Raw genomic sequence first — 25850 nt, forward strand, 5'->3', positions numbered from 1 at the left:
ACTTAATACTGCTTGGTTGGACACACAAACCTCATGGCAATATCCATCACATCTATCATATTTTTTTCCACACAGTGCTTTCAGGCGAATAATACAATGACAGTGGAGAAACTGGGGGGAAATTTGAGCTTTGAACATTATGTAGCGCCCACCATGGCTGCAGCACTGTCCACTCCAAGTTTTGACTCGGGGAAGATCAGTTTTTGGTGTTGCTGAATTCCGATCACATCTCTGTGTCACTGTTGGACTGGACGACTGAAGGGCGTTGATGACATTCATCATTTCAGTCCTGATTTTAACAGACAAACAAATCCTTGGCAGGCTGAAAGCGACGCCTCCTTCAATCTCTCGCCATCCTGACGGGATTTCTTGAGTTTGGCGAATACTTGGCATACGCGATAGAGGCTGCAGTGGTCGCCAAACCTTTTTAGACCAACCCGCTTTGTTAAAATAGACTGCTGTGTGACCTTCACTGTCCAATGAGTTGTGGCAAAGATTTTAGTTAAAAATGTAAATGATTTTTCTAAAATAACAGATCTACAAGCTCATAGCATGGCACACTGTGACGCACTATGAAAAGCCAAAGTATAAAATATGGTTAGGTTAAATTGATTGTGACACAGATGCTTTCCGGGTTTTAATGGGCCTCACAGAACTGAAGGTTTGCCTGTTATCACATGCCAAGAATAGGGACACTCATTGGTCAAGTGGTTAATAATAATTACATTATTTTATTTCACATTTCACAAGTTCTGCTGTTATTGTCAAAATAACATTAAAAATAAATTCCTTCAGTGAAGATTCAATACTACTAATCTCTAGATCCGTAATCTCTCAAGAACAGATTCCGAGCTACGCTACTGAATCTGTCAGCAGGGCCATTCAGAATGTGTATAAACATTGTTGATAGTGGGAATGAAAACATAGGCGCCCCACAGGAAGTGGAGGGCTGAGGGCAGGCCAACCGGGCCAACATCCTGTTATACACATTCTATTGCTAGATCAGTGGTTCTCAAAGTGGTGTCCAGGGATCCTTGAGGGGGTTCCATGAGGTCCCGCGCTAGGGATATTTCACTTTCAAACACGTCTGGGGTTTAACATCTACTTAGGCTTTCATAAGACTGTTTTTTAGGTTGCTTGAGTCAGTATTACTATTACAACACTGTTGAATCTGTTAAAGCGTTATTTAGATTTTATATTCATTCATCATTCTTCCAATACAACTTCAAACTCTAATGCGTGAGGGGCGGTGTTTATCCTTGTTTCTTTATTAGTATATATATTATATATACAGTATTTCTTTCATTTCCCCCCAAATAAAAAAGAAATACGAAAAGATCTATTAAAAAAACATGCGTGGCACCAGATGATACGATATTAGCAGAATGGTGAGCATACCTCCACAGCACAGAGGGACCAGTCTCCTAACAGCCAGGTGTAGCAGGGCTGTATGGGGCATGGTTTGGTCTGGGTGAGCTGGCTGGGGCATGGACGGCCCTCCTCGTGAGCCTGCTGCAGGATGCGCCTGCTGCGCTCTGTGTGACCTGCAGGCACACAGCACAACATGCACCCAGTGTTAAGAACAGAACACAATGAAATGGAACAAAACAGAACCCCACAACACAGCACAATCTGTGTTACTACAGACTGGCAGTTGAATGAAATGGGGAGATCACTCAGTTGGAAGGTGTGAAAGTCTATGGCTTTTTCAACAACGCTTCCCTACAACCTTCGGCCCAACGCAACAGTGTAAACACAGTCCATTCAACAGCAGATTTTCGGCAACAGACGCTTTCCAACGTCGGTGCGGTGAAGAACTACCTTTAGGAACAGCACAGCACAACACAGCACAGCACAGAATAGAATAGTGATACCGGATGTTGGATTCAAACCAAATTAGTCATGTTGGGTGCAAGGTAAGATAGGCAGCTATTGGCCAAGTGTACTATTTTACTACCGTCAAACCAGAGGCCATAGACTTGTTTATCGTTGTCAGAAACAAAATCACCAAGTCACACCACGGGCGTACAAGTGTAAAGAAAAGTGTGGATTTTTTTTGTGCACTCCATGATTTGTAGCGTTCATGATAAATAAGATAGAGCCAGGTAAGGTAAAGCAGGAGAGGTAAGAAGAAAAGAACATTGTTAGTGGCCCGAAAAGGTGTACGCTGCAGAGGCTTTTTATTTTTTTGAATATAACACAATGAAGAAAATGTCACACTGTATTGCAGCACCAGTAAAGAAATATACTGAATATAAAAGGAATAGTACCTGAGGGCAGTCAGTGCTGCATAATTAGGTTTGCGCTTTGCTTTGAACTTCAAGTTCTATTTTGTCGGGTGGATGGAAACCTTGTACTGTATGTCCAAAACTGTGTTCCAATGGATCCAATGTGGTTGTTCATTTTGTCACAAGCCCTGTTAATACTTTCCATTGGTTCGTTATTTATAAAACCCACAGACAGACTTGAAAGTTGAAATATTATGGAGATACGAGTTTTCTGGCCCACAGTGACGATGTGCTGATTTAGTGGAAGCTGGACAGGAAGGCTAAGTGTCACACTCACAGCAAGAAAGAAATTAGCACCACCACCCCGATCTGTCTAACTGTGTCAGCATGGCTATTTATGCGCACACCTGACTGATTCACACACCAAGTGCTACACTCAAGTGTGTCATTAATAACAAGATCGAGGCAGAGCAGCTAGAGTGAGGGAAAGGAAAGGGCAACAGTAAAAAGGAAAGAAAAGAAAATTGAGCCCGACCAATATGTCGGCCATTATTTGACATCGTTATGAGAATTATGCAGACAATGTGACTTGAACTTTTACAATTTACAATTTAGGCATTTAGCAGACGCTCTTGATCCAGAGCGACTTACATTAAGCAAAAACAAAAGCATGGCATACATCACATATATAAAAAGTAGTTATCATGAATCATGTATAAACTAAGAACGTAACAGTGGAGTATCTACAGTATGTCAACTTACTATACTATATTTTTATTTTTTATTATACAATATACATGTGTACTAAAGTGCTATGACGACATAAAATGCAATTCTAGTGCTGTCTACGTAACAAGCTATCTAAAATACTATCTAAGTCTACATAAAGTACTATCTAAGGGGCTAGGCTAGGGCAAGTGCTACGGACCATGGTGGAGTCTGAAGAGGTGGGTTTTCAGACTACGGCGGAAGATTGGGAGTGAGGCTGCAGTTCTGACTGTGATGGGAAGTGCATTCCATAGTTTTGAAGCCAGAAGGGAGAAGAGTTTGGGAAGTGTGGAGCGTCCCTGCGTTGGCTGATCTGAGTGCGCGGGAGGGTTTGTAGGTTACGATCATACTTGTGAGATATGGGGGAGCCATGCCTTTGGTTGCTTTGAATGCCAGCATCTGAGTTTTGTATTCTGTGCAAGCTTAATGCCGGTAGGCCAGTAAGGAGGGAGTTACAATAGTCAAGTTTGGACAAGACTGTTGTCTGGATTAGGAGCTGGGCTGACTCCTGGGTGAGGAACGGTCTAATTCGTCGTATGTTATCGAGTGTAAACCTACAGGATCGAGTGACAGCTGTGATGTGTGTTTTGAACGAGAGCTGACTACTGTCCAGGACAACACCAAGGTTCCTGGCTGTCGGCACAGACTTTACCAGGATGTTGTCTACGGAGATAGTTAGCTCCCGCATAGGGCAGGACTTAGCTGGGAAATCTTTTAACTATTTCAACCTGGCAGTCATCGTCACTGCAGGTGAAAATGTTCACCTTTTTCGGATTGTGACACGTTGTGAGCCTGTAGATAAGATATGTATTTATTAATATTTACGTGTTTGCTTGTTCAATGTATAATTTACATACATTACAATACATTAAATTATCTCTTCATATAGTACCTGTCAAGCAGAAATCTCTTGCAAATTGACATTGTTTGGTAACAGTTTGTGTTGCAATGTGACCAGAATAAATCTTTTTGCAGAAGATCAGAAGATAGTTATTTAAGCAGGAGATTCAGCCGAGTATAAGTCTTTTAGTATTATTGTAGCGGACGAAGATAAGCTGTTCTATTCTGTTTCATTTTGCTGACCCCCAGCATGAGAACCACTGGGCTAGAACTCTCCCAAAACACCATAGATATTATTATTATTTTCTTTTTAACGTGTATGTTTCTGTGTCACAACCTTATTAACCGTTATAACATTAGCAGCTGTTTTCAGTAGGTTCGAGCTGCGGCGGCGTTGCATGCAATGTGGTTGCAGACTTCCGCAGGGCAGGGCTTAGGAGGCAGCCGATTATGACCAGGTTGCTAATACAGGCAGCCAATCATGACTATAGGTCGCTACTACGCGATTGGCTAAACGAGTGGTGCAGAGTGCAGACTCCCATTGGCTTAGGCGGCGTTTCAGAGTATACCATTGGATTAGGGGCAGCCAATCATGACTTGGTCGCTAAAGCCAACAGCAGAGGATGTAGGCTAGGTTTCACCTGGCAAAAAGCACAACCACAGCAACATGCTGTTTGTGTGGAAGAAAAAACGACGTGACTCTGAAGACTTGTCTCTCAGTCAGTCAGTCAGTCAGTCAGTCAGTCATTCCATCCATTAGGACAGATGTTAGTGGTTATCTACACTGCACTAATAACCTGCTGGACAGGGAGATGGCTCATCTCCCCGTAAGCTCCAGGGGTGGATGGGGAGTTTCTTTAGAAGACAGACACAGTTAGACTCCCCATCATCGCTGGGATAAAGAAAGCCGGGATAAGCAGAAGGCTCTCCGTGGTACCCTGACAGAAAAAAAACATCTCAGAAAACCGTCTGACATGGATACGACAGGGATCCTTCAGCCCAGCCTGACAGATGACGCAGTCTCGGAATGATGCACGTGGTGCGTGAGCACGTGCATTAGAGAGAAGGACAGCTGAGGGAGAGTGTGTGAGAGAGAGAGAGAGAGAGAATATAAATGCCCAGTGAACAGCTTGTATAATATTAGACAAGCCTTTTGGAGTGATGAACAGACGGAGTGCGGAGGGAGATGGGCATGCCAATATGACAAATTAAAATTAATGAAGTTGCGAAGATATATTGTTGAGTCATTCTAATTAATGAATAACAAGCTGTGAGACTATGGCATGCCGAGACTTTTGAGGAAAAAAACTAAAAACTAAAAAACTATGTATGCATTCAGGTTAAAATATGAACTAGTGTATATTATGGTCAGACGCAGCCACAGGTTCACAAGTACAAATTGCGGTGTAGTAGACTGTATGTGGGGGGGATGAATATTGAATTGTGGTCTGAATCATTTATGTATAGAAAAAAATATATTATTCTCAATAATATGCCTCATGCCAGCAAAAGCTGTCAATTTCACATGGAATTCTAATGACGCGGGGGGTAATTGCGAATATATAGATTATCGAAGGATATACAAGTGGGCTGTTTCCCATGGATAATGCGACACGTGGATTTCAGACTCACATTAAATATTGTAATGCTTTTAAATGTATTCATGCACAGTTCAACATCTAAGTGGAATAATGAGAGGCGTGGGAGGCGTGTGGGGGTTGGCCGTGCATTCTATCAACAGATGGGTGCTCCCAGTGGCGCTGGGTATTTGCACAGGACCTTGTTTTGTTTGTTTTGAAAATTAAAGTGGGTGGGTGGGTGCTGCTCTCCCCTCGAAACTTTTGAAGTAAGACTGATGTAGCCTAGAAAGCTGAGAAGGAGGCTGTGTACTGTAAGGGTGGGTTGACTCCACAGGGCATTAAATGCCCCACTAGAGCTGGCAAACTATCATTTTTCTCATTGAGTATTCAGTGGATTAAATTTTAATTAAATGAATAATCGAGATGCGTGTATTTATATACTGGTACAGTACGTATCGTTACTGACGATATTTGCGTACTTCTACAAGCTATTGTATTGTTTCCGTTATTATCTTCTACTTTTGCTATTTTTTTTATTTGAATCCCGAAAAGTAACAGATTTGGACATACTGACATAAGTTCCACCCGACAGAGAGGATTATGTATTTGGCCACGCACCCCCATCTGAAACGATTTGGTGCCAACTAGGGACACCCCATAAAAAGTAACAGTTTTGGGACATACGTATGAGGATTCATACTGTATATATAAGACATTGTATAACTGTATAACAACTTTACTGTGAAATGAGTTGATATTCTGTCCTGTACCTTGGTTCCCACAGGTATGAGAGCATTCAGCCCAGGGTGACCACTGTGAGAGGAGACAGCTGACTGGACAGTCCACCACACAGACTTCAGACAGATTCCAATTGTTGACCGCACCCAACTGATGAAGAAACAAAACGTGAAGGTTAGGAGCAGTGGTGATAAGTAACTAAGTACTCAGGTATTTAAAAGTATAGTTAACCAACAGAAATGACTTTTTATCGATTAATCACCCCATGGAGCCTTGAATTCATGGAGAGGTCTTTGTTTTGTCGCATTCCTATGCCAATAATTTGAAGACCGCGGAGTCTCAATTCAGTCTCCTCAATTACTGTAAGTCTCCTACCGGAGAACTACTCGTTAAGTACATTTTTTTACTTTACTGGAGAATTTATTTTACTTGTACTTTACTACTACACTGCATGCAATATAGTACTTTTACTCCACTACCTTTATTTAAAAACTTTATACTTTTTTATATATATTTTATAGATTTTGATTATTAAAGAAAAAAAACACTATGGTGAACTGCAAATTTCAAAACATTTTATACATTTGAAAACTGAAATGGGACTTTCTGCATAATGACTACTTTACATTTTCGGTACTTTTGTACCAATACTTTTGTAAAGTAAATGGTGAACTTTTAATGTAATGGAGTATTTCTATATTGTGGTATTGATACTTACTTACAGTTACTTTTACTGCAGTAAAACAATAGTACTTTTTACACCACTGGTCATGATCATGCAGAGTCTTCCTTTCTCATGAGAAAGAAAGAGGGATAGCCAATTAATTCCTATAAAAATAGCAGTAGTCTACATTTGCATAATGTTGAGCTAAAATAAAAGATTTCACGTTGGGTGTGCATTCGAGGACAGTGTTGAAAGACAGTCGCCTCACAGTTTAATTTACAAAATAGGCATTTAGCAAACACACTTAATAAACAGAGCTACTTAGAAAGTACAAGATTGGAGTATAAACAAACGACAGGGTAAATGGTCCTGTAAATTGAATGCCAAGAAAACAATTAAGTGCTTCAAAGTCTAACAAACTAGTATATCGTTGCTGTTGGGCAATTGGCAGTAGCCAACTATCTCAGTTTTTTATCTTTTTTAATTTCCTTGAATAAATGCGTGCTATTGACCACCCTTTACGTCTGTGTGTGGCTTTCACAAATATTGAACCAGTGAAAAGTATTACAAAAGCGCTTCTGACTAAACTTCCTAACTTGACTTTGACATTCTAATCGAAACAAAAACATCTCCACATTAATGGTCAAAAACCTCCTAAACTCCACTTGAGCTGTACTTTACTTGGATAAAGTGATGATACTATAAGGACCAATTCAAGTATCTGACTATGTATATATTTTTACCCTGAAAAGTTAATATTTTTTAATATAGTTGGTTTCTGCACCAAGATATCAGGTTGACATCAAACTTAGCATATGTCTAAACAGCATGCTATCTATCTAAGAAAGTAAACAGAATGATGTGTATATATGTATTATGTATATGTCTAACCCTGTTTAACCTATACGTCTTGTGGAGTCTCACTGGGGGACCGCCAGCCAGGTAAGAGCCACCGCAGCAGAGAGAGACAGACATAGGGAGGCAGAGAGCGGCAACCGCTGCTGGGCACGGTTATTGACGCTCGTTATGTCCCCAATCATGTCTTACGTCAACCCGACCTGTCACCGCTGAGATGCCGACCAGAAACCTTTAAATCTGAGCGCCGCTCTCTCACTCCTGTTCTGTCCTCTCATATTGCTATATAATAGTAGTCTTTGTAATGCATCTCTCTCTCATCCACAACAGGCATATGCACGGGACTTCTCATAAAGAGCGCCTCTAAGGAAATAAGGAGGAACACAGCCCACAGGCAAAGAGACAAGGAAAGGAGGGAACAAAGGAGGCCACTCAATCACCTGCCTCCGACTGGAGTGATAAGTGAATATTAGTGCCTGAAGCACCTGCCTCCCCGAGAGGAGGTTCTTTCCGTTAACTTTCTGAACTGTGAATAATCACACAGCCTAAGCTGTCTATCGGGCTCCCACTGTAGAGACGGTCCCCCTACCCCGAACCCGCCGAGGGAGCTAGAAGGAGGACATAGACTGTTTGACATATTATTAAAACGTTATTTGTATTGGCCCATACCCCCGATTGTCCTCAAAGCTGTTGAAATACCTGTGAAACAATAAAACCCCGAGGCCTGGAGCCAACTCCTATACCCTCTCTTGTGTCTTGGTTTGAGGCAGATGCTGCAGTCTTTATAACTTTCACTGTGTAGCATCTGTGTAGTATTAGATATGTATTTTTACCTTTTTCTTTTGAGTAAAACCGTTTTTTAGAATCGGCCTCAGGTTTAAATGTCAACCAAGATACATCTGCATGCTTAGTGTGTTCAGCTGAAATATGATTTAGTCATCTCAAAGTGGGGTCTGGGGAACCGTATAGCCTAAATATAGTCAATATACAAACTCAAACGTGTACAAACGTGTCACAATTGCGAGGCGTTGTGACCTTCAACACAATTCTTCTCTTTTGGGGGTCCCTGGCGCTAAATCTTTGCAGATACTGTACATATCGTCTCTGTCGGGTGGAAACCTGACATGTCCAAAACTGCTACTTTTCAGGATTCAAAAGTAGCAAAAGTAGCAGATCGACAACCTGCAGATCTGCTACTTTTGATGCTTTGGTGTGACGTTGTAGTATGATCATTTAGTTTATCAAGTAGGGCGTTCATTTACAAAAAAACACAACAAATTATAATACGGAGATAAGAGGTTTCTGCTGTGAAAATGTTTGAGAACCACAGGAATAGGCCACGCTCCCTGGGGTTCCAGCTGTTCAGCTCAAAGATTAATCGCTGGCCAGAGGGAGGAGTTTACCTGTTGGCACACACTCAGTTCCAGCACCTTGCCGTCGCTGCGCACGCAGTCCAGAAGGCGTGACCGAGATCCCTGACCACACACTGCCTTCTCACTCAGCTGGCATGTACTCCAGTCTGAAACGCGCGCACGCACACGCACACGCACACGCACACGCACACACACACACACACACACACACACACACACACACACACACACACACACACACACACACACATTACTATACTTGTGAGAAAATACTAGCTGAAAAGCAGCCGAAAAATATAAGATTTATAATTTTCCATAGTTTTCCCGATCGTCTATTTTCCAAATTGTTTTAACTCTAAAACTAACCCACTAACATCTAAAAACCTACTTTTCTGGAAAATCTTTGGTAGGGGAAATATCAACATTTTAAAACAGCAATACATTGTAAATTGTACATTTGTATACTTTGAAAGGCATGTACTTTTGAATACTGAAATATTTTTTGAGCACTCTCACATCCTACTTCAACTCATGAATCTGACAGAGCAACTTATTATAGGAAACGGGTTAGGGTTATGTCCAAAACAGTTACTTTTCAGAATTCAAATTCAAAAGCATCATACCAGATCTACTTTTGATGCTTTTGTTTGACGCTGGACTATGGCCAATTAGTATAGGGCGGAGATACAGTAAGAGGTTTCTGCCCGACATTATGACCTCCAATACTTCAATACCTCCAAGCACTGGGGTTTAAGTCAGACTGTCACACAAACCTGAGAGACGGTACTGGTAGGTGAAGCAGGTGCTGTTGAGCAGACAGGCTTCAGACTGTACATCCTCTGGACAGGCCTGATCTTCTGAGGAGGGGAGACGCAGGACATGTCTTGTCCTGTTCCTCACTGCGGCCAGGTCATCACACTGCTGCAACCACAGCAAGACAACGTCACTCACACACTGCTGCAACTACAGCAAGACAGCGTCACTCACACACTGCTGCAACTACAGCAAGACAGCGTCACTCACACACTGCTGCAACTACAGCAAGACAGCGTCACTCACACACTGCTGCAACTACAGCAAGACAGCGTCACTCACACACTGCTGCAACTACAGCAAGACAATGTCACTCACACACTGCTGCAACTACAGCAAGACAGCGTCACTCACACACTGCTGCAACTACAGCAAGACAGCGTCACTCACATACTGCTGCAACCACTGCAAGACAATGTCACTCACACACTGCTGCAACCACTGCAAGACAATGTCACTCACACACTGCTGCAACCACTGCAAGACAATGTCACTCACACACTGCTGCAACCACAGCAAGACAGTGTCACTCACACACTGCTGCAACCACTGCAAGACAATGTCACTCACACACTGCTGCAACCACAGCAAGACAATGTCACTCACACACTGCTGCAACCACTGCAAGACAATGTCACTCACACACTGCTGCAACCACAGCAAGACAGTGTCACTCACACACTGCTGCAACCACTGCAAGACAGTGTCACTCACACACTGCTGCAACCACTGCAAGACAACGTCACTCACACACTGCTGCAGCCACAGCAAGACAACATCACTCACACACTGCTGCAACCACAGCAAGACAGTGTCACTCACACACTGCTGCAACCACAGCAAGACAACGTCACTCACACACTACTGCAACCACAGAAAGACGTCACTCACACACTGCTGCAACCACCGCAAGACAACGTCACTCACACACTGCTGCAACCACAGCAAGACAATGTCACTCACACACTGCTGCAACCACAGCAAGACAGCATCACTTGCACTGCTGTCACACATAGTCACGTCACTGCAGTTTCTCTGTTATTTGTTGTGAGCGTGTAACTATTTTTGCTACGGGGACGGGAAGAAGTGGTGTGAATAACACAATAAAGAACATGTCACATTGTATTGCAGTACCATTAAATAGAAGAAAAAGGTCCTGATGCACACCTACAACAGGTGCGTCTGGAGAAGTAGAGAAAAAAGGGATCAATAAATCAGAATTAGATTTATTGAGCAACGTTTCGGTCGTTCAGACCTTCATCAGTCATCTTAACAGCATTTAACAGGCATATAGCAAAAGCACAGGAAAGTACAGTTCAATAAAAGGTCTGCTAAGAGGATTTAAAACCCAAGAAAGCCTATGGCTTGTTTCCATTGGGGTCCAACTTCAGATTCCATTAATTAGAAATTGATTCATCGTGAGCTTGTAGATTATTTTTTGCTACTTTCGTGCGACAATGTAGTATGACAAATTAAACATTATAGGAGATCTCTCTCTCTCTCTCTCTCTCTCTCTCTCAGCAGTTGAAGCACTTCTCCATCACTGAGACGAGCTGCTTCTCCAACAGGCCCGTTGATCAAACACGATTGTCACGCTAACAGCCCCCCCCCCCTCCCCCCCCCCACACACACACACACACACACACAAAGATAGACAGATGCAAGACGCCTTTGCCAGGGCCAATTTAATTTCAACTGCAACTAATTTTGCGAGCCTGATCTGAGAACAGTTTAATGTTTTGTTTGTGTGCAGGCTGGAAAAAGCACCAAAACAGCTTGTAATGGAGCTAATTACTGCTGTCGGGCGGAAAACTCATGTCAATTTTCAGGAAATTGAGAAATAATTACCTGTGTCCCAATGGATCCACACTTTCTAAAAAAGTAGAAAAAGCTGATCTACAAGCTCACAACGTGTCACATCGTGACACATCGTGAGCTTGTAGATCTGTGGGCATTCATTTACAAAAAAGATAATTAAATAAATAACATAAAATGTTGAAATGTGGAGATACAAAGTTTCCGCCTCACAGTGACAGGGAGAATGGAAGGAGTTGTTCAGTAATACAACAACACAACACCTTAAGCCAACTTCACTACGTGCTTGATCATCAATTGCAGCAGTTTTTCCCTTTCAGCTGCCAGTCTATTTTTGCACAAATCGCTTGCTCGACATCTTAACAATATGCATAATATAGGCATGGAAACATAATATATTTGTACGTACAGTGTATGTCAAGAGGATAAAACTAAAATAAAGCCAGAGATCTTATTTCCACTGTGGTTCTTTGAGAGAAAGTGTGTGTGTAAAGTGACTGTTATGCTGTTCTGATTTCAGTAATATTACCAATGCTCAATCCCTTACATAATGTCACCTTAATAATAGATGAAAGACCGCATACCATCCGCTCACAAACTCAATTTAACATTGATGAGAACTCTTTTGGGAAAAGAAGGCAAAAGGATGGCAAGAACATCGGGTATAAATCCAGTTTAGTTTGCCTGGGCACACAAAATGTGCTAAGGCAATAATTTTTTTCTCCAGGTGCTAGATAAGATCGAAATAATTTTGAATTATGGAACAAGAAGTTCTCCAATATTAGTACATTAATATATTACTTTTGATCAGCTTGCTTCTTCTTCTTTTTCTTCTATGAGCTGAGGAAATACATTAGATTTTTCTACATTTCACCCTAGCGTCACTATTCTCAGGGCAGAGATTGTTGGTGAAGATATTATGTTATTACCATATTGCCAAATAGTAGCCCGGGCTGTTAATATGCAAAATCGATTCGGACCCCGGGCGTTTATAAGGACCTAGGCCGTTATTTGCCATAGGCTGTTATTTATTTTTGCACCGGCCTGCACAAGGCCATTATTTGGTTTCAGTATATACATACAGTAACATACAGTAACAAGTAGTGCAAATATTGTCTGGAACTGGTATTACCGTAATACTAATTAAAAAAACAAAGCTACAGTACATACAGTAAAGCGTTTACAAGCATACTGTACAAAACAACATATAATAATACTGTACAGGGTTCCTACCGCCATGAAATTCAATGAATTATTTTTTCATTTCATAAATAACAACCTAACAACATAGTGTTAGTTACTTTTTTACATCTGTTCTTTTTTCCATGTTGTCTTGCTTGGGGGGATTGATAGCATACAATATCCTCATTAAAGGCCTGGAAATGGGGTAAAAATACATTTGGAAATGTTGTAGAATATACTCATCATCCTCCTCCAATTTAGTGCAACAATATTGTACAAGACCTACAAGCTCACAACGCGCCGAGGCTCGACGCATTGTGAGCTTGTAGATCTGCTATTTCTTTGCACACCGGCCACGGCTTTTTGCACCGGTCTGCACCTGGCCATCATTTGGTTACATACAGTTCCATGCAGTCATCTTTTTTTAGTATGGTAAACAATAAACATTGCCGGCAATGCATTTTGATTTAATTGTAAGAGGGAGCATATCAACACACAGGTGTAACCACTACATGTTCTGATTGAGCAAGGGGAAGCAGCGGACAAATACATTATTTCATTATAAACTGTAGGCCTACGTACGGGTAGATTTCAATTGAATAAAACCATAATTTATTGGCCTACACTACACATAGCATAGCCTACTGTAGTACTGTACTGTGTGTAGTCAAGTGGCTAAACCCCACAGGTTAGGTTACAGGCGATAGAAAATGTAATGTCAAGCAGAGCCATGCGGTGCACGTGAACTATATGCCGATAGCATCTCACTCCATATAATTTAATAAAAGCATATAAAAAACATGAATTATACACCCAATGAAAATTTACACTTCACGGATTATAGACCTGGCTGGCGCACGCCGCGCACCGAAAATGGATGATCTGCTCTGCAAGCTCACAAAGCGCTGTCATGCAACACTTGGAGCTTGTAGATACACGGATGACAATAAACATTTCACAGAATATATACCACTTTGAATTAAAACAATTGGTTGTGCATAGGCTGCAGGGCGGCACTTGTGAAACTATAGCCGATTTATTTTATGGATGTGGAGGACTGGTGTTGCGCTGTTGTGAGGTGATCGAGTGGCGTGCGGAGATCTGCAAACTCAACACGGTGAACACGCATATAATAATATAAATGAGGGCTGAGGCTGATTAAGTTAGCAAATAACGGCCCATGGGCCGTTATATGGAGGAGGGCGTTATTTGAAGGAGGCGGTTATTACGCAAAATGGTGTCAGAAGCTGGGCCGTTATTAGGTGCTGCAGGCTATTTGAGCATGGGCTGTTATTTGGTAATATACGGTATATATAATAACATAATAATATAATGTTGGTGAGTTTAACGTTGTTTAATACAATCAGATAGGACTTTACTGTTTGGATGTATGGGCTGTCAAGGTCCGCAAGTAGTATTTTTGCCACTCAGTAGGCGTTCCCGCATGTCACATGCATAGCCTCTAGTACACTGTAGGGTCTTAAATGGTTAGACGCCAAAATTTGTTCAGAGCAGTAGGTTGCTATAATCATTAATTAGATACAGAAATAATATTATTAGTACTATTGCAAAAACATACATTCATTTTATACTTTGGCTATAATAAAATAATAAATAAATAAATAAATAAATAAATAAATAAATAAATAAATAAATAAATAAATAAATAAATAAATAAATAAATAAATAAATAAATAAATAAATAAATAAATAAATAAATAAATAAACAAACAAACAAACAAACAAACAAACAAACTGTAGAAAATGTCTACAGTGCTAATGCTACTTTTAAAATACCTGAGCACTTCTTCCACCACTGGATACGAATCCCACACATGCTAATGACTAATCTGCCATCCCTACAAAGCCCTGTCGGTAGGGAATCATCCAGGGTAGCTACTGTAACAGGTACCAACTCCAGATCAATCCTGCATGACTACTAGTGTGCACGGTTGCTGTGGTTTCATTGGCATTCAAGTTAAGAGCAGACAACAATGGTTTAGAACAACTCAACCACAATGCCTGGACGGAGTGGTTGAATGGATTTCTCTGATGCTATAGGAACGCTGCCAGGGCTTGTAGATTGAATAGATTGGACAAGACACAATGTCTGCAGAGACGACTTGAACTAATTTCTCTCCCTTTCTCTCCCTTTCTCTCTCTCTCTCTCTCTCTCTCTGTGTTGCCATGTGCTTATTATAAGCAACTTTGTGCTTGTTTTTCTGTAAATATTGGTAGTTGTGGGTTGTTCTGTTTTTTCCCCTTAAGTGTAGCTTCTAATGTTATAATCTCTCTCTCTCTCTCTCTCTCTCTCTCTCTCTCTCTCTCTCTCTCTCTCTCTCTCTCTCTCTCTCTCTCTCTCTCTCTCTCTCTCTCTCTCTCTCTCTCTCTCTCTCTCTCTCTCTCTCTCTCTCTCTCTCTCTCTCTCTCTCTCTCTCTCTCTCTCTCTCTCTCTCTCTCTCTCTCTCTCCATCAGCCTTTCTGTTCCTCCCCTCCCCTCTGCTCTGTCTCTGGTGTTGGTCTAGTGACTTGTGTTATCTGTGACAGAAACCCTAACACAGCGATACAGGTGCCTGTAGCTTGTTGCAGCAGAAGACCACCCACATGCCAGGCCTCTCTAGCCTATAGGGCAAACTCATCATGTAAAATGAATTAATTATACAGCAATATAATGGCATTATGCTAAATGTAATTTTCACAAGTGTGCGGGCGTTAAAAGCGGGTGCGATGATCTCTCCTCATGTGCCCCCCGGTGCGTATTCCAACAGGGGATGTGAAACTCTAAACGGTGCATACACACTGGGAGCCATTCATTTGCATTCATTTACACCAGGGGTTCTCAACCCGTGGGTCGCGATGAGTATGAGTATTATGGGGGGGGGGGGGGGGGTTGTGGGGGGATGGGTTTGGGTTAGAGAGGAGGTATCCCACAATAGTCAAATTTTCAAGTCTACATGCATTTTTACCATTGAGCTAAGCTTGAGATAAATTGAATCTTGACCACCAGGTCTAAATTCGTGTCATAGCCTATCCTGTGTCTAGAATATGGGTGATACGTAACCTCAACTCAACACAAAATGTAAAAAACAAAAACAAAAAGCAAACAATGCAATATAAACAGACATTAGCATACAATAATTAAATGAAAAATAATTAAATAAGCACAAACAAATTAAAACAACATTAGCACAAGTGAGGAAAAACAGGTCTACATCAGCTGTCACTGAAGGCCAGGACCGGGAGAAGAAATAAGTCTTTAGCAAATGTAAACAAAATGATTCCAGAGACTGGGGGCAGCCCGTCTATATTCTGCACCTTCAGCAGCAGCCGGCTTGGACCAACCTCAAAGCTTCAGCAGCAGCCGGCTTGGACCAACCTCAAAGCTTCAGCAGCAGCCGGCTTGGACCAACCTCAAAGCTTCAGCAGCAGCCGGCTTGGACCAACCTCAAAGCTTCAGCAGCAGCCGGCTTGGACCAACCTCAAAGCTTCAGCAGCAGCCGGCTTGGACCAACCTCAAAGCTTCAGCAGCAGCCGGCTTGGACCAACCTCAAAGCTTCAGCAGCAGCCGGCTTGGACCAACCTCAAAGCTTCAGCAGCAGCCGGCTTGGACCAACCTCAAAGCTTCAGCAGCAGCCGGCTTGGACCAACCTCAAAGCTTCAGCAGCAGCCGGCTTGGACCAACCTCAAAGCTTCAGCAGCAGCCGGCTTGGACCAACCTCAAAGCTTCAGCAGCAGCCGGCTTGGACCAACCTCAAAGCTTTAGCTGGAGTGTAGTTGGAAACGAGATGCCGACCCATTTCTCATTTTAAAAGCCACACGATCTTTAAGAGTTTGCACACAGCCTGCGTTTCTTCGTGCGTTTTGCAGATCCGAAATCCTCAAAGAAAAACGCCACGCTAAATATCCTTGCACACTGAGTGCGATGCGAGTTATTTAAAGGAGCATTCAGTGATTTGGAAAAAAAACACGGTCTGCGACGGGAACAAGATGTGCAAATGCACACGCTCTACAGTGGGGGGGAAGTGCAACAGGCCAACAGCACGCGCACCAAGGACCGCCCCACTCGATCCTGATTGGATGAAGGCCCCCTCTATCCTGATTGGATGAAGGCTTTGTCACCCACCACCAAAACCGAAACTATGGTTTTTTAACCCTGTGGTTCACTGCAGGGGATAGGGAGGAACTAATTATCCCTCCCGAGTTGATATGGGCCTCTCCGATCAATGCGACAATTTTCAAACATGTTTGATATTAAATAACAGCTACATTTTAGCTGGATCGCTATACTGTTCTGGAACAGTGCAGCGGGGGACTGAGAGAGAGAAATCTGCTGTTCAGATGCAAGGGAGGGGGAACCGCAATGCCCCTACCCCGCACACACACACACACACACACACACACACACACACACACACACACACACACACACACACAGATTGACAGCTAGTCCCAAGAATACGCTAGAGAATCTATCCCTGCCAATTAAGGATGCTTTTGTTATAACTTGAATGGAATGGTATTCCTTGCATGCTAGCAACCAAAAGTAGCCGATGAAACATAACGGCTTTGCAGTTTTCATTGATGAGAGACGTAGCAGCTGCAATCAATTAAACAACAAATTTATGCTCCGATGTACAACAGTGTTGCGTCCGGAATATATTTAATGCCATGCTATGATGCCACTGTACAGCCACAGCAAGTTCAAGCCTGGATCATTTTTTGTCACACGATGGTGTCATGCAGATAACATTATGCGATGTACAACTTAGACCACGAAGAAGTGTGTGTGTGTGTGTGTGTGTGTGTGTGTGTGTGTGTGTGTGTGTGTGTGTGTGCGCTCTGCTGCCTATTTTCACAGCCATATCAGGCTTTGTGCTCTTCAATGAGATGATGAACTTCTCAGCGGAGCTTTGGTCTGGAAGGACACTGTTTGGTCTGGAAGGACACTGTACTGCTCAAAGGGTGAAAGACCATGCCTAGCGATGTGAAAGACTGATAAAAACCCCAGTCCGAAAACGTTTTATACAGATGCAATATTCGGGGCGGTGTGCAAACGTAATTGACATTGTCGATAATTTCTTTCCAGTGCTCCAACATTCGCCACGATATTCGTCCGAAAAACACGCTCTATGTGCAAACACTATATAAGTTACATAAGTTGTATAAAACTGTATTAACATACTCTACCATACAGATTGGACAAAATAAAATGTTACATATTTAATTGTGAGGCTTTAAGAGGTTAAAATAATATTGGCATTAATATGACCCCATAGGTTAATTTGTTTGAAAATGATGTGTGTGCGACTGTGCGTGCGTGAGTGCGTGCGTACATACGTGCGTGCATGTATACGTGATTGTGTGTGTGGCCGTGCGCATGCGTGCACGTGAGGTGTCAAATGCTCCAAAGGAGAAAAAATTTAAAAAGGTTGGGGAACCACTGGACTAAACAAGCAAGCCAACAAGTGGGTCAGTCAGTCCATTAGTGGGTCTCTCTCACCTGGGGGCATTGGTTCCACGGTCCCCAGGGGGACATGACACAGTCCTCAGGGCAGGGTAGGAAGCAGACCCGGGCTCTTATTGGTGGCATCGTGTCGTCCTGATCACACAGACTGTCATCCATGCTGGCAGCACCCTCAGCGCTCTCCTCTCCCCTCCTCACACACCTGGCAGCACAGAGACGGATTTGTAGCCAGATAACTAGTCTCTGGGGCCCTGCAAACTGGGTCCTTATTTTTGTTTTCTGAGCAAATTATACCAAGATTCTGTCTCTAAATAGACTAGCACCACTTTTTTTTAAACAGGCTCCCCTCAGCTTGCCACGTGCCCTCCTCTCAAACCTTTAGATTTGTTTCAGTTTGCCAGAGGATTGGATGATTAGGACCAGCGGTGGGTCTCGACTGCCTGGCACGTATAGCAAGAGTGCAGCTAAAGTGCCACACGAGATCAGTGACTTTAAGGGTCTTTTGACTTGGCTAAAAATGACACCGTCTACCGTCACAACCTTTTACATGCTGTGCATAATTCAATACCTGCAATGCCTACACACACAAACACTATACCAGTCAGCATATGCACGCACACGCACACGCACGCACGCACGCACGCACACCCAACACACCATTGATAAAGAAGGTCATGTCTGCCAAAACGTACTCCCTAGCTATAATATTCGTGCTGCTACATCGGAGGCAAACGGGTTGACATTCAATATAAAATAATAGCTTATTTTTCCACATTTTCTTTTTTTTTGCTTGGCTTGGCTGGCATTGCCAGGCCGTATTGTATGTGCCAGCTGTGATAATGATGATAATGATGTGTGTAACGGTTCCAGGAGGTCGCCAGGCTGTCTTTTGCTGACCTGATCTTGCGGCTCTGGACTCCCTCCCCACAGGCTGGCGTCTCGTCCACAGAGTTGATGGTGCACATCGACCAGGGCTCCGTCCTCCACTCGTACTCGCTGCACGCATTGTGACACGGCACGGCCTCGTACACCTACACACACATGCAAACACGCACGGACACAAACACACGTACACACATCCGTTTGTATTACTATACCTGCTGTGAGACATCATTTTTGGGCGGCAATTTTATGAATGACTTTTGAATGAATGCTTTGCCATTTTTTATTCTACAGTAACCCTAAGGCCGAAAATAACCGATCTACAAGGACAGCTCCAAATCTAAACCCTAAACCTACAGTATACTGTATATGTATATTCCTAACCCTATAACTGAAACTTCCCAAATCGTTTTGTGTCAATAAAACAACAATTTCTCTTGTGAGGACCATTCAAATAGTACTCACACGGTCTATATCACTCCAGAGAAATTAAATAAATTTAGTGCAGATATTCCAGATACTTGTATCAGATGTGGTAAAGACAAAGGTACACTTTTCCATTGTCTGTGGGCATGTCCAAGAGTGAAAGAATTCTGGGAAGAAGTGAGGAGGGAGATTCAGAAGATATTGTCGATAGATATTGAGCTTGACCCAAAACTGTTTCTATTAGGTCTTTGCCCACCTGGCCATAAGATACAGAGTAGCGAACAAAGATTTCTGGATTTATGTTTACTACAAGCCAAAAGGGCTATAGCCTTATCGTGGAAAAAGATAGGCAAACCCAGTATTGCTCAGTGGTTTAGGGAGTTATCATTGTGTCTTCCTCTGGAAAGAATCACGTATACTTTAAAGAATAAACAGAAGATGTTTGATAAGATATGGGGAAGCTTTATCCAATATATTACGGTTAATGATTTATCTTATTTAATGGTGGAAATTGTCTAATTGTATTCTCTGCAGCTGTTTGGTCTTGTTTGTTGTTCGACTCTGTTGTTGTTACCATTCAAGTGCCATTATTCTATTATACTGTACTTATATATGTATGTACTGTATGTTATTGTTTTGTTTTTTTGTTTTTTGTTTTTTGTTTTTAAGTAATTGTATTGTATTGTCTGTATTATGTATTGTTTTGTTGTATTGTCTGTTTGTAAAAAGAAAAATGCAATAAATATATTGTTAAAAAAAAAAAAAAAAAAAAGTACTCACACTGTCTGTTCCTCACATTCTTCTATACTTGTGTACAGTAGATTACACTTACTGTCCTATACAAAAATAGCAGATCTGCAAGCTCACAAAATGTGTGAATTTAGAATGTTTTTGAAAATTGGCAAGCCAAGTTTATTTGCATACCACATTTCAACACAAGGCAATTCAAAGTGCTATACACAAAACACTGAAGCAGTGAAAGTGAAATCACATTGCAGAGGAAATGAGTAAAAGAAAAGAAGTAACTAAAAGGAATGCATCAAAAAACAAAAGAGGGTTTTTAGGGACACAGGGTTTAAAGTGGATAAGTGGGATGCATGGGCAGTTGGGCACGCATACTAATGAATGCACTCTTACACACACTTGTGTGTGTGTATACATATGCATTCACGCACACGCACAGTCGCACACACACAGTCGCGCGCGCACACACACACACACACACACACACACACACCCCACCCCACGCACACAAAGAGCACACAAACATACTATACGTGTTCAGACAGCATAAGTGGTGTGTGTGTGTGTGTGTGTTCAGACAGCATAAGTGTTGTGTGTGTGCGTGTGTGTGTGTGTGCGTGCACGTGTGTACGAGCGTTCATGCGTGTGTGTGTGCCTGTGTGCGTGTGTACGAGCGTTCGTGCGAGCGTTCGTACGTGCGTGTATGAGCGTATGAGCGTTCGTGTGTGCCTGTGTGTGTGCCTATGTGTGTGTGTGTGTGTGTGTGTGTGTGTGTGTGTGTGTGTGTGTGTGTGTGTGTGTGTGTGTGTACGATCGTTCGTGCGAGTGTTCGTGCGTGCATGTATAGCTGACACTTCAAAAGCTCAGGCACAGAGAAGACTTCAGAGATGCAGAGAATGCCAGGGAGGGAATGAAGCAACCTTCAGAATAGCAAGGCGTACCTTTCACCTCAAAGTTCCTCTGTAACTACAATACACCACAGCTCCAACCACAACACCATCTATACCTGCTGTTTTTACACATACTGTAGCCAACTGTTAAAATTAAGGTTAAAGCACTACTGTATATTCTGATAGTAATTATTGCTATGGCGTGTTTGTTCAGTAACAAGAGACTCCCTGGCGCTCCAGCTGTTTAAATAAACACAACATTTAGTTTAAAGCAGGTATCAACATTTCGGCCAATTAGACCTTTTCGATCACGTAAAAATAAAAAGGTTTCAATGAAAAATATTTTTAATAAAGAGATGGAGAGACATGGAGATTCCTGTTACTGAACAGACACTCTATAGCAATGAGTACTATCAGAAAAAAATCACTTACTCTACCTTTAAATAACACAGATAGGTGTTTGATTTGCTGGGTGTTAAGATGCCTGAGGCCGAATCTGGGAACGCCTTCTAGGGCCTGACCTAAGGTTTCTGAAAACCTTCAAATTCTGATGATTTTTTTAAAATAGTTATAACTTATGTTGCTACATGTATAGCAATAGCTGATGAGACACAGAGAGCGCGCCGGCATCAAGGGTAGAACAACGTATACGTTGCACCAGGCGTCAATGGGTTAAGGCAGTCTGTAGGACACATGCTCAGAAAGACAATACAATGAGGCATCACAAGAATTCAGAGTTTGGAAGTATGAGGATTTTACTTGAGTAAGGAGCCAAGATTTACATGACCTGTTCATATATGGAAACCCCAGTCTGACTCTCAGAGTAACATAGGATCACAGCCTTTATAGCTTTCACTCCCACAACAGCCAGCCCCCAATATAGCCTCAAGACTTGAGCCTATCAGTTCAACAAATGTAACAGTAACAGAGTGAGACAAACAGCACCACAGGGGTGTGACAGATGAGATAATCTCAGAGGAAATTACTTAGAGGAGATACTCTTTTATAAAGGGGTATTATTAAATGTTTACATAAAAAATTCTACGACAGGGGGCGTGGGTTGGGGTCGAACATTTCAAAGTTTTCTCCAGTCGACTCAACTCCGTCCGAGTTATATCCCAAGTTCTCCCAACAATAAGGACAGAATCGTAAATCATGTTTTGGGGTGAACGTTCAGCACAACTGCCAATAAAAGTGACTACTGGCCAATCCCAGTGTGTCTTTTCCGGGACTTGGCAAAACACTGCCATAGAATACACCCCCCTGCCACTGCCATTGGCCATTGTCTAGTGGGGATAATGTTTCATCCCTGCTTCATGTGAAACTGAATTCTTTTTGGGAAATGTAGACAGTCTGAAATGTTTTAAATATGTTTGATGATATCATTATTAACAATCTAAAAAGATTATGTTTCACCCATTTCAAGGTGACACGGCGCCATCTTGGTTAGTGCTAGATATAATAGCATGTAGCCAATACTTATTTAATAGGACGGAGACCTCCGTTTTGGTCGGCCAGAGTCTTAACCATGCACATTAACCCCCATTCCTATTTTTGGGTAAATTAGTCAAAATCAGAAATAGCTCAAATTAGGCCTAAGCTCACAAGGCATTGCATCGAAAGGCGTCGTGAGCTTGATGGTCTATCTAGATATTTCATAGCCTAGTGGTTTTTTAAACACATAAAAACAGTGTTGATTTTGACATACACATTTGAATATTTCTTTCATTTAGATTGAGTATTTTGGCTGGCCTTGATTGAGTCATAATGGCTGATTTTACACTTGGTTGCAAGCTACAAGCCCACAATGCATTGTGAGCTTGTAGATCTATTTTCAGAGCACAACATCAAACAAACATCTAGTGACTTGTCTTTTAGTTCTACTGGATCTCTTCTCCACTAGTCCCTAACATTTTAGTCTAGTTTTTATTTGTTGACGAAACTGTTAATATATTTAGTCTTATAGTTTGCAGGCGTTTCCTATGTTGAATTGCCAGAGCTTATTGTCTTCCCAGCGGTGACTCGGGTACATCTGTGTAAAGCGTCGACTCTATCCAACGTGGAAATACTCAGACTTCCTGTAAACACATGTTTACTCTCAATCTAGTATACTGCAGCCTGTCAGACTGATAGGTGCACTCTAGAGGACAATTTGAGCGAAAATGCAATGACAAAGTTGTGGAATGCATGCATGTGTGTGTGTGTGTGTGTGTGTGTGTGTGTGTGTGTGTGTGTGTGTGTGTGCGCGTGCATGCGTGCATGCGCTTGGCACACAGACACACACATGCGTACGGGTTAGAGAGAGAGACAGAGAGAGAAAGAGAGAGAGAGAGAGAAGAGAGAGAGAGAGAGGGAACAGGCGCAGAGTATTCCCTCGTCCCGCGGGGGCACACAGACGCCCATTACACACTCTCATCATCCCCCATCTGTGCCTGCAGATGCCCCTGCTGGGTAGCGCTGGCACGCCGTATCCTAAACCCCTCCCCCACCCACACCACTACCCAAGCCACCATCGCTGCTACAGCATGTGCACCACCCCCGCCTCCGCCCAAAACAGTTAAACAGCCTAGAATGCTCATCAGCAGAGTAGAGCTTTTCTATCGCTCAGCTCCCAGAAGAGAAACAAAAAAACACCATGGCATTGCACAAGTACACAAGTATTTCGTTGCTGTCGGGCAGAAACGTCTTATCTCCATATAAAACTTTTTTTCCCCGTAATTGAACGCCCTGCTTGATCATTCTACAGCATCACACAAAAGCACAAACGTGACTTGTGTCCATTGTGGTCCATAAAGTACAACGTAAAACAATATTTGCCTCTGAGATGTAGTGGGATATAAGTGTAAAGTCTTGACAAATTGACACACTCAAATGAAGTGAAAGTACCAAAACTGTATTTTAAGTAAAGTCATAACTTTCCACCACCGATTCATGTGCGAACTGCTTGGACAAAGACCCGTTATCAGTTATCACGATACGACCCGTGCAGAAAGCACATGGAACACGGATTGGACACAGTCCACTCATCCGTTCCCTTCCTCTGTACGACCGCCTCGTCTCCTCCTCCTGGCTCCCATCTCTTTCACACACACAGCCCTTGAAGCGCAGCAGCACTCTGTTTTTTCATGGAGAATTAAAAGAATGCTACTGGGTCCTTTTTTCTTTTTCTTTGAGCAGCTCACTCTAAAAGCTTCACAGACTTATTCACAAATATAATGAAGTTCCGAGGCTCCTTCACAAAGTGCCAACGGTAGAGGGGACTGCGGAGGGGATCCGGATGGAATGGGAAATAGAGAGATTCAATTCCCCCATGCGCCTTCCCCATAATATACACCTGGCGTGACATTGTATCCAGTCATAGATATACGGTTCTTTCCTCTCGACTCAAAAGGATGGCGAGTGGTGATGGGGGCTTGGTATGGAGTGGAGTGGGGTGGGGTGGATGGGTTGGAGGGATTGTGGGGAGAGTGTGTGTGTGTGTGTGTGTGTATGTGCATGACTTCTGGGAGAGCTGGCAGCATGCAAAGGGGCGCTTTCATTGAGCTAAAGCAGAGCATATCAGGTACACAATGTGAACGACACTGACCTGAGCCTGCGTGATGGAGGTCCATGTTAGCAGTGCGTAACAAGCCAGAGGTGGAGTGGGGCGGGACGGGATGGGGGGTGGGATGGGCGTCGGGGAGAAAAGAACAATATCACCGTTAGTTGTTTTGTTTTCGCTTTTCCTCTTCCATAGAATACCAAAACATATTTGCTTATATTAGATAAAACCCCCTCCGACAATAATATATCATCTCTGTCGGGTGGAAGCCTCATAAAGTAGGGACAAGCTCAAAACACTTCGCCGCCTTTCGACCTTTGGATCTTCTACTTTTGTGCTTTTGTGTGTGGCGCTATAGTAAGATCAGGTAGGACATTCATTTACCAGATAAGAGGTTTCCCCGACAGCAACGATATAACTAAAGTTAAAATAAAAGCCGCTTCTGTTCTTGGGGCTAAATAATAATAATGAGCCTCGTCGAGGCTGACAGTGAATGTTGTGGCGCTGGACATTTTGCCTGCTTGAATGATTCATGGTGCGGGGCGAGCGAGTGAAAGTACAGCAGTCGGCCGCAACAGCTGTGCCGGAGCCCAGACCGGCAGCCGAGGGCCACACAGAGTAACAGAGTAATTAATCTCTCTGGAGACGTCGAGTGAGAGAGGTAGAGAGAGAGAGAGAGAGAGAGAGAGAGAGAGAGAGAGAGAGAGATGTATAGGTGCAGAGCATTATGCTTGAGATGGGGGAGGTGCTCTGTGTCTAAACAAACCCTGCATGGCTATAAGACCGTTATGGCAGGTCTGCCTGTTCACTCACAGACCATATGCTCTTTGTGAGTACAAGTTACCCAGGTTCAAGTCCCACTCCCTTTCTTGTCTCACTCTGTTATCTCTCCTCTCCCTGCCCTTGGTTCCCTGTCAGTCTGCGCTGACCTATCTGAAATAAAGAAATTGTATCACTCAATCTAAGCACTCGACACTCAAGGACAGACCGATTGATTTTTTGTGTACGTCAACAACTCTTCCTGAGCTCGAACCGGCCAGCAGCAGC

General features: G+C 42.7%; 1 protein-coding gene across 1 annotated transcript in view; it reads right to left on the minus strand.

The window, feature by feature from the left end:
• Nucleotides 1-25850, minus strand: part of thsd7ba (thrombospondin, type I, domain containing 7Ba) — a 235165-nt gene that overhangs the window by 17751 nt on the left and 191564 nt on the right. The window contains exons 17-22 of the mRNA XM_080786436.1: nucleotides 19218-19351; nucleotides 18357-18522; nucleotides 9820-9967; nucleotides 9077-9192; nucleotides 6187-6304; nucleotides 1399-1544 (exon numbers count right to left, since the gene is read on the minus strand). Coding sequence (XP_080642562.1) covers nucleotides 1399-1544; nucleotides 6187-6304; nucleotides 9077-9192; nucleotides 9820-9967; nucleotides 18357-18522; nucleotides 19218-19351 — 828 coding nt within the window. The remainder of the gene's footprint in view (nucleotides 1-1398; nucleotides 1545-6186; nucleotides 6305-9076; nucleotides 9193-9819; nucleotides 9968-18356; nucleotides 18523-19217; nucleotides 19352-25850) is intronic.

Source organism: Protomyctophum bolini (genome assembly GCF_963924005.1).
Source record: "Protomyctophum bolini genome assembly, chromosome: 16".
NCBI classification, from domain to species: domain Eukaryota; kingdom Metazoa; phylum Chordata; class Actinopteri; order Myctophiformes; family Myctophidae; genus Protomyctophum; species Protomyctophum bolini.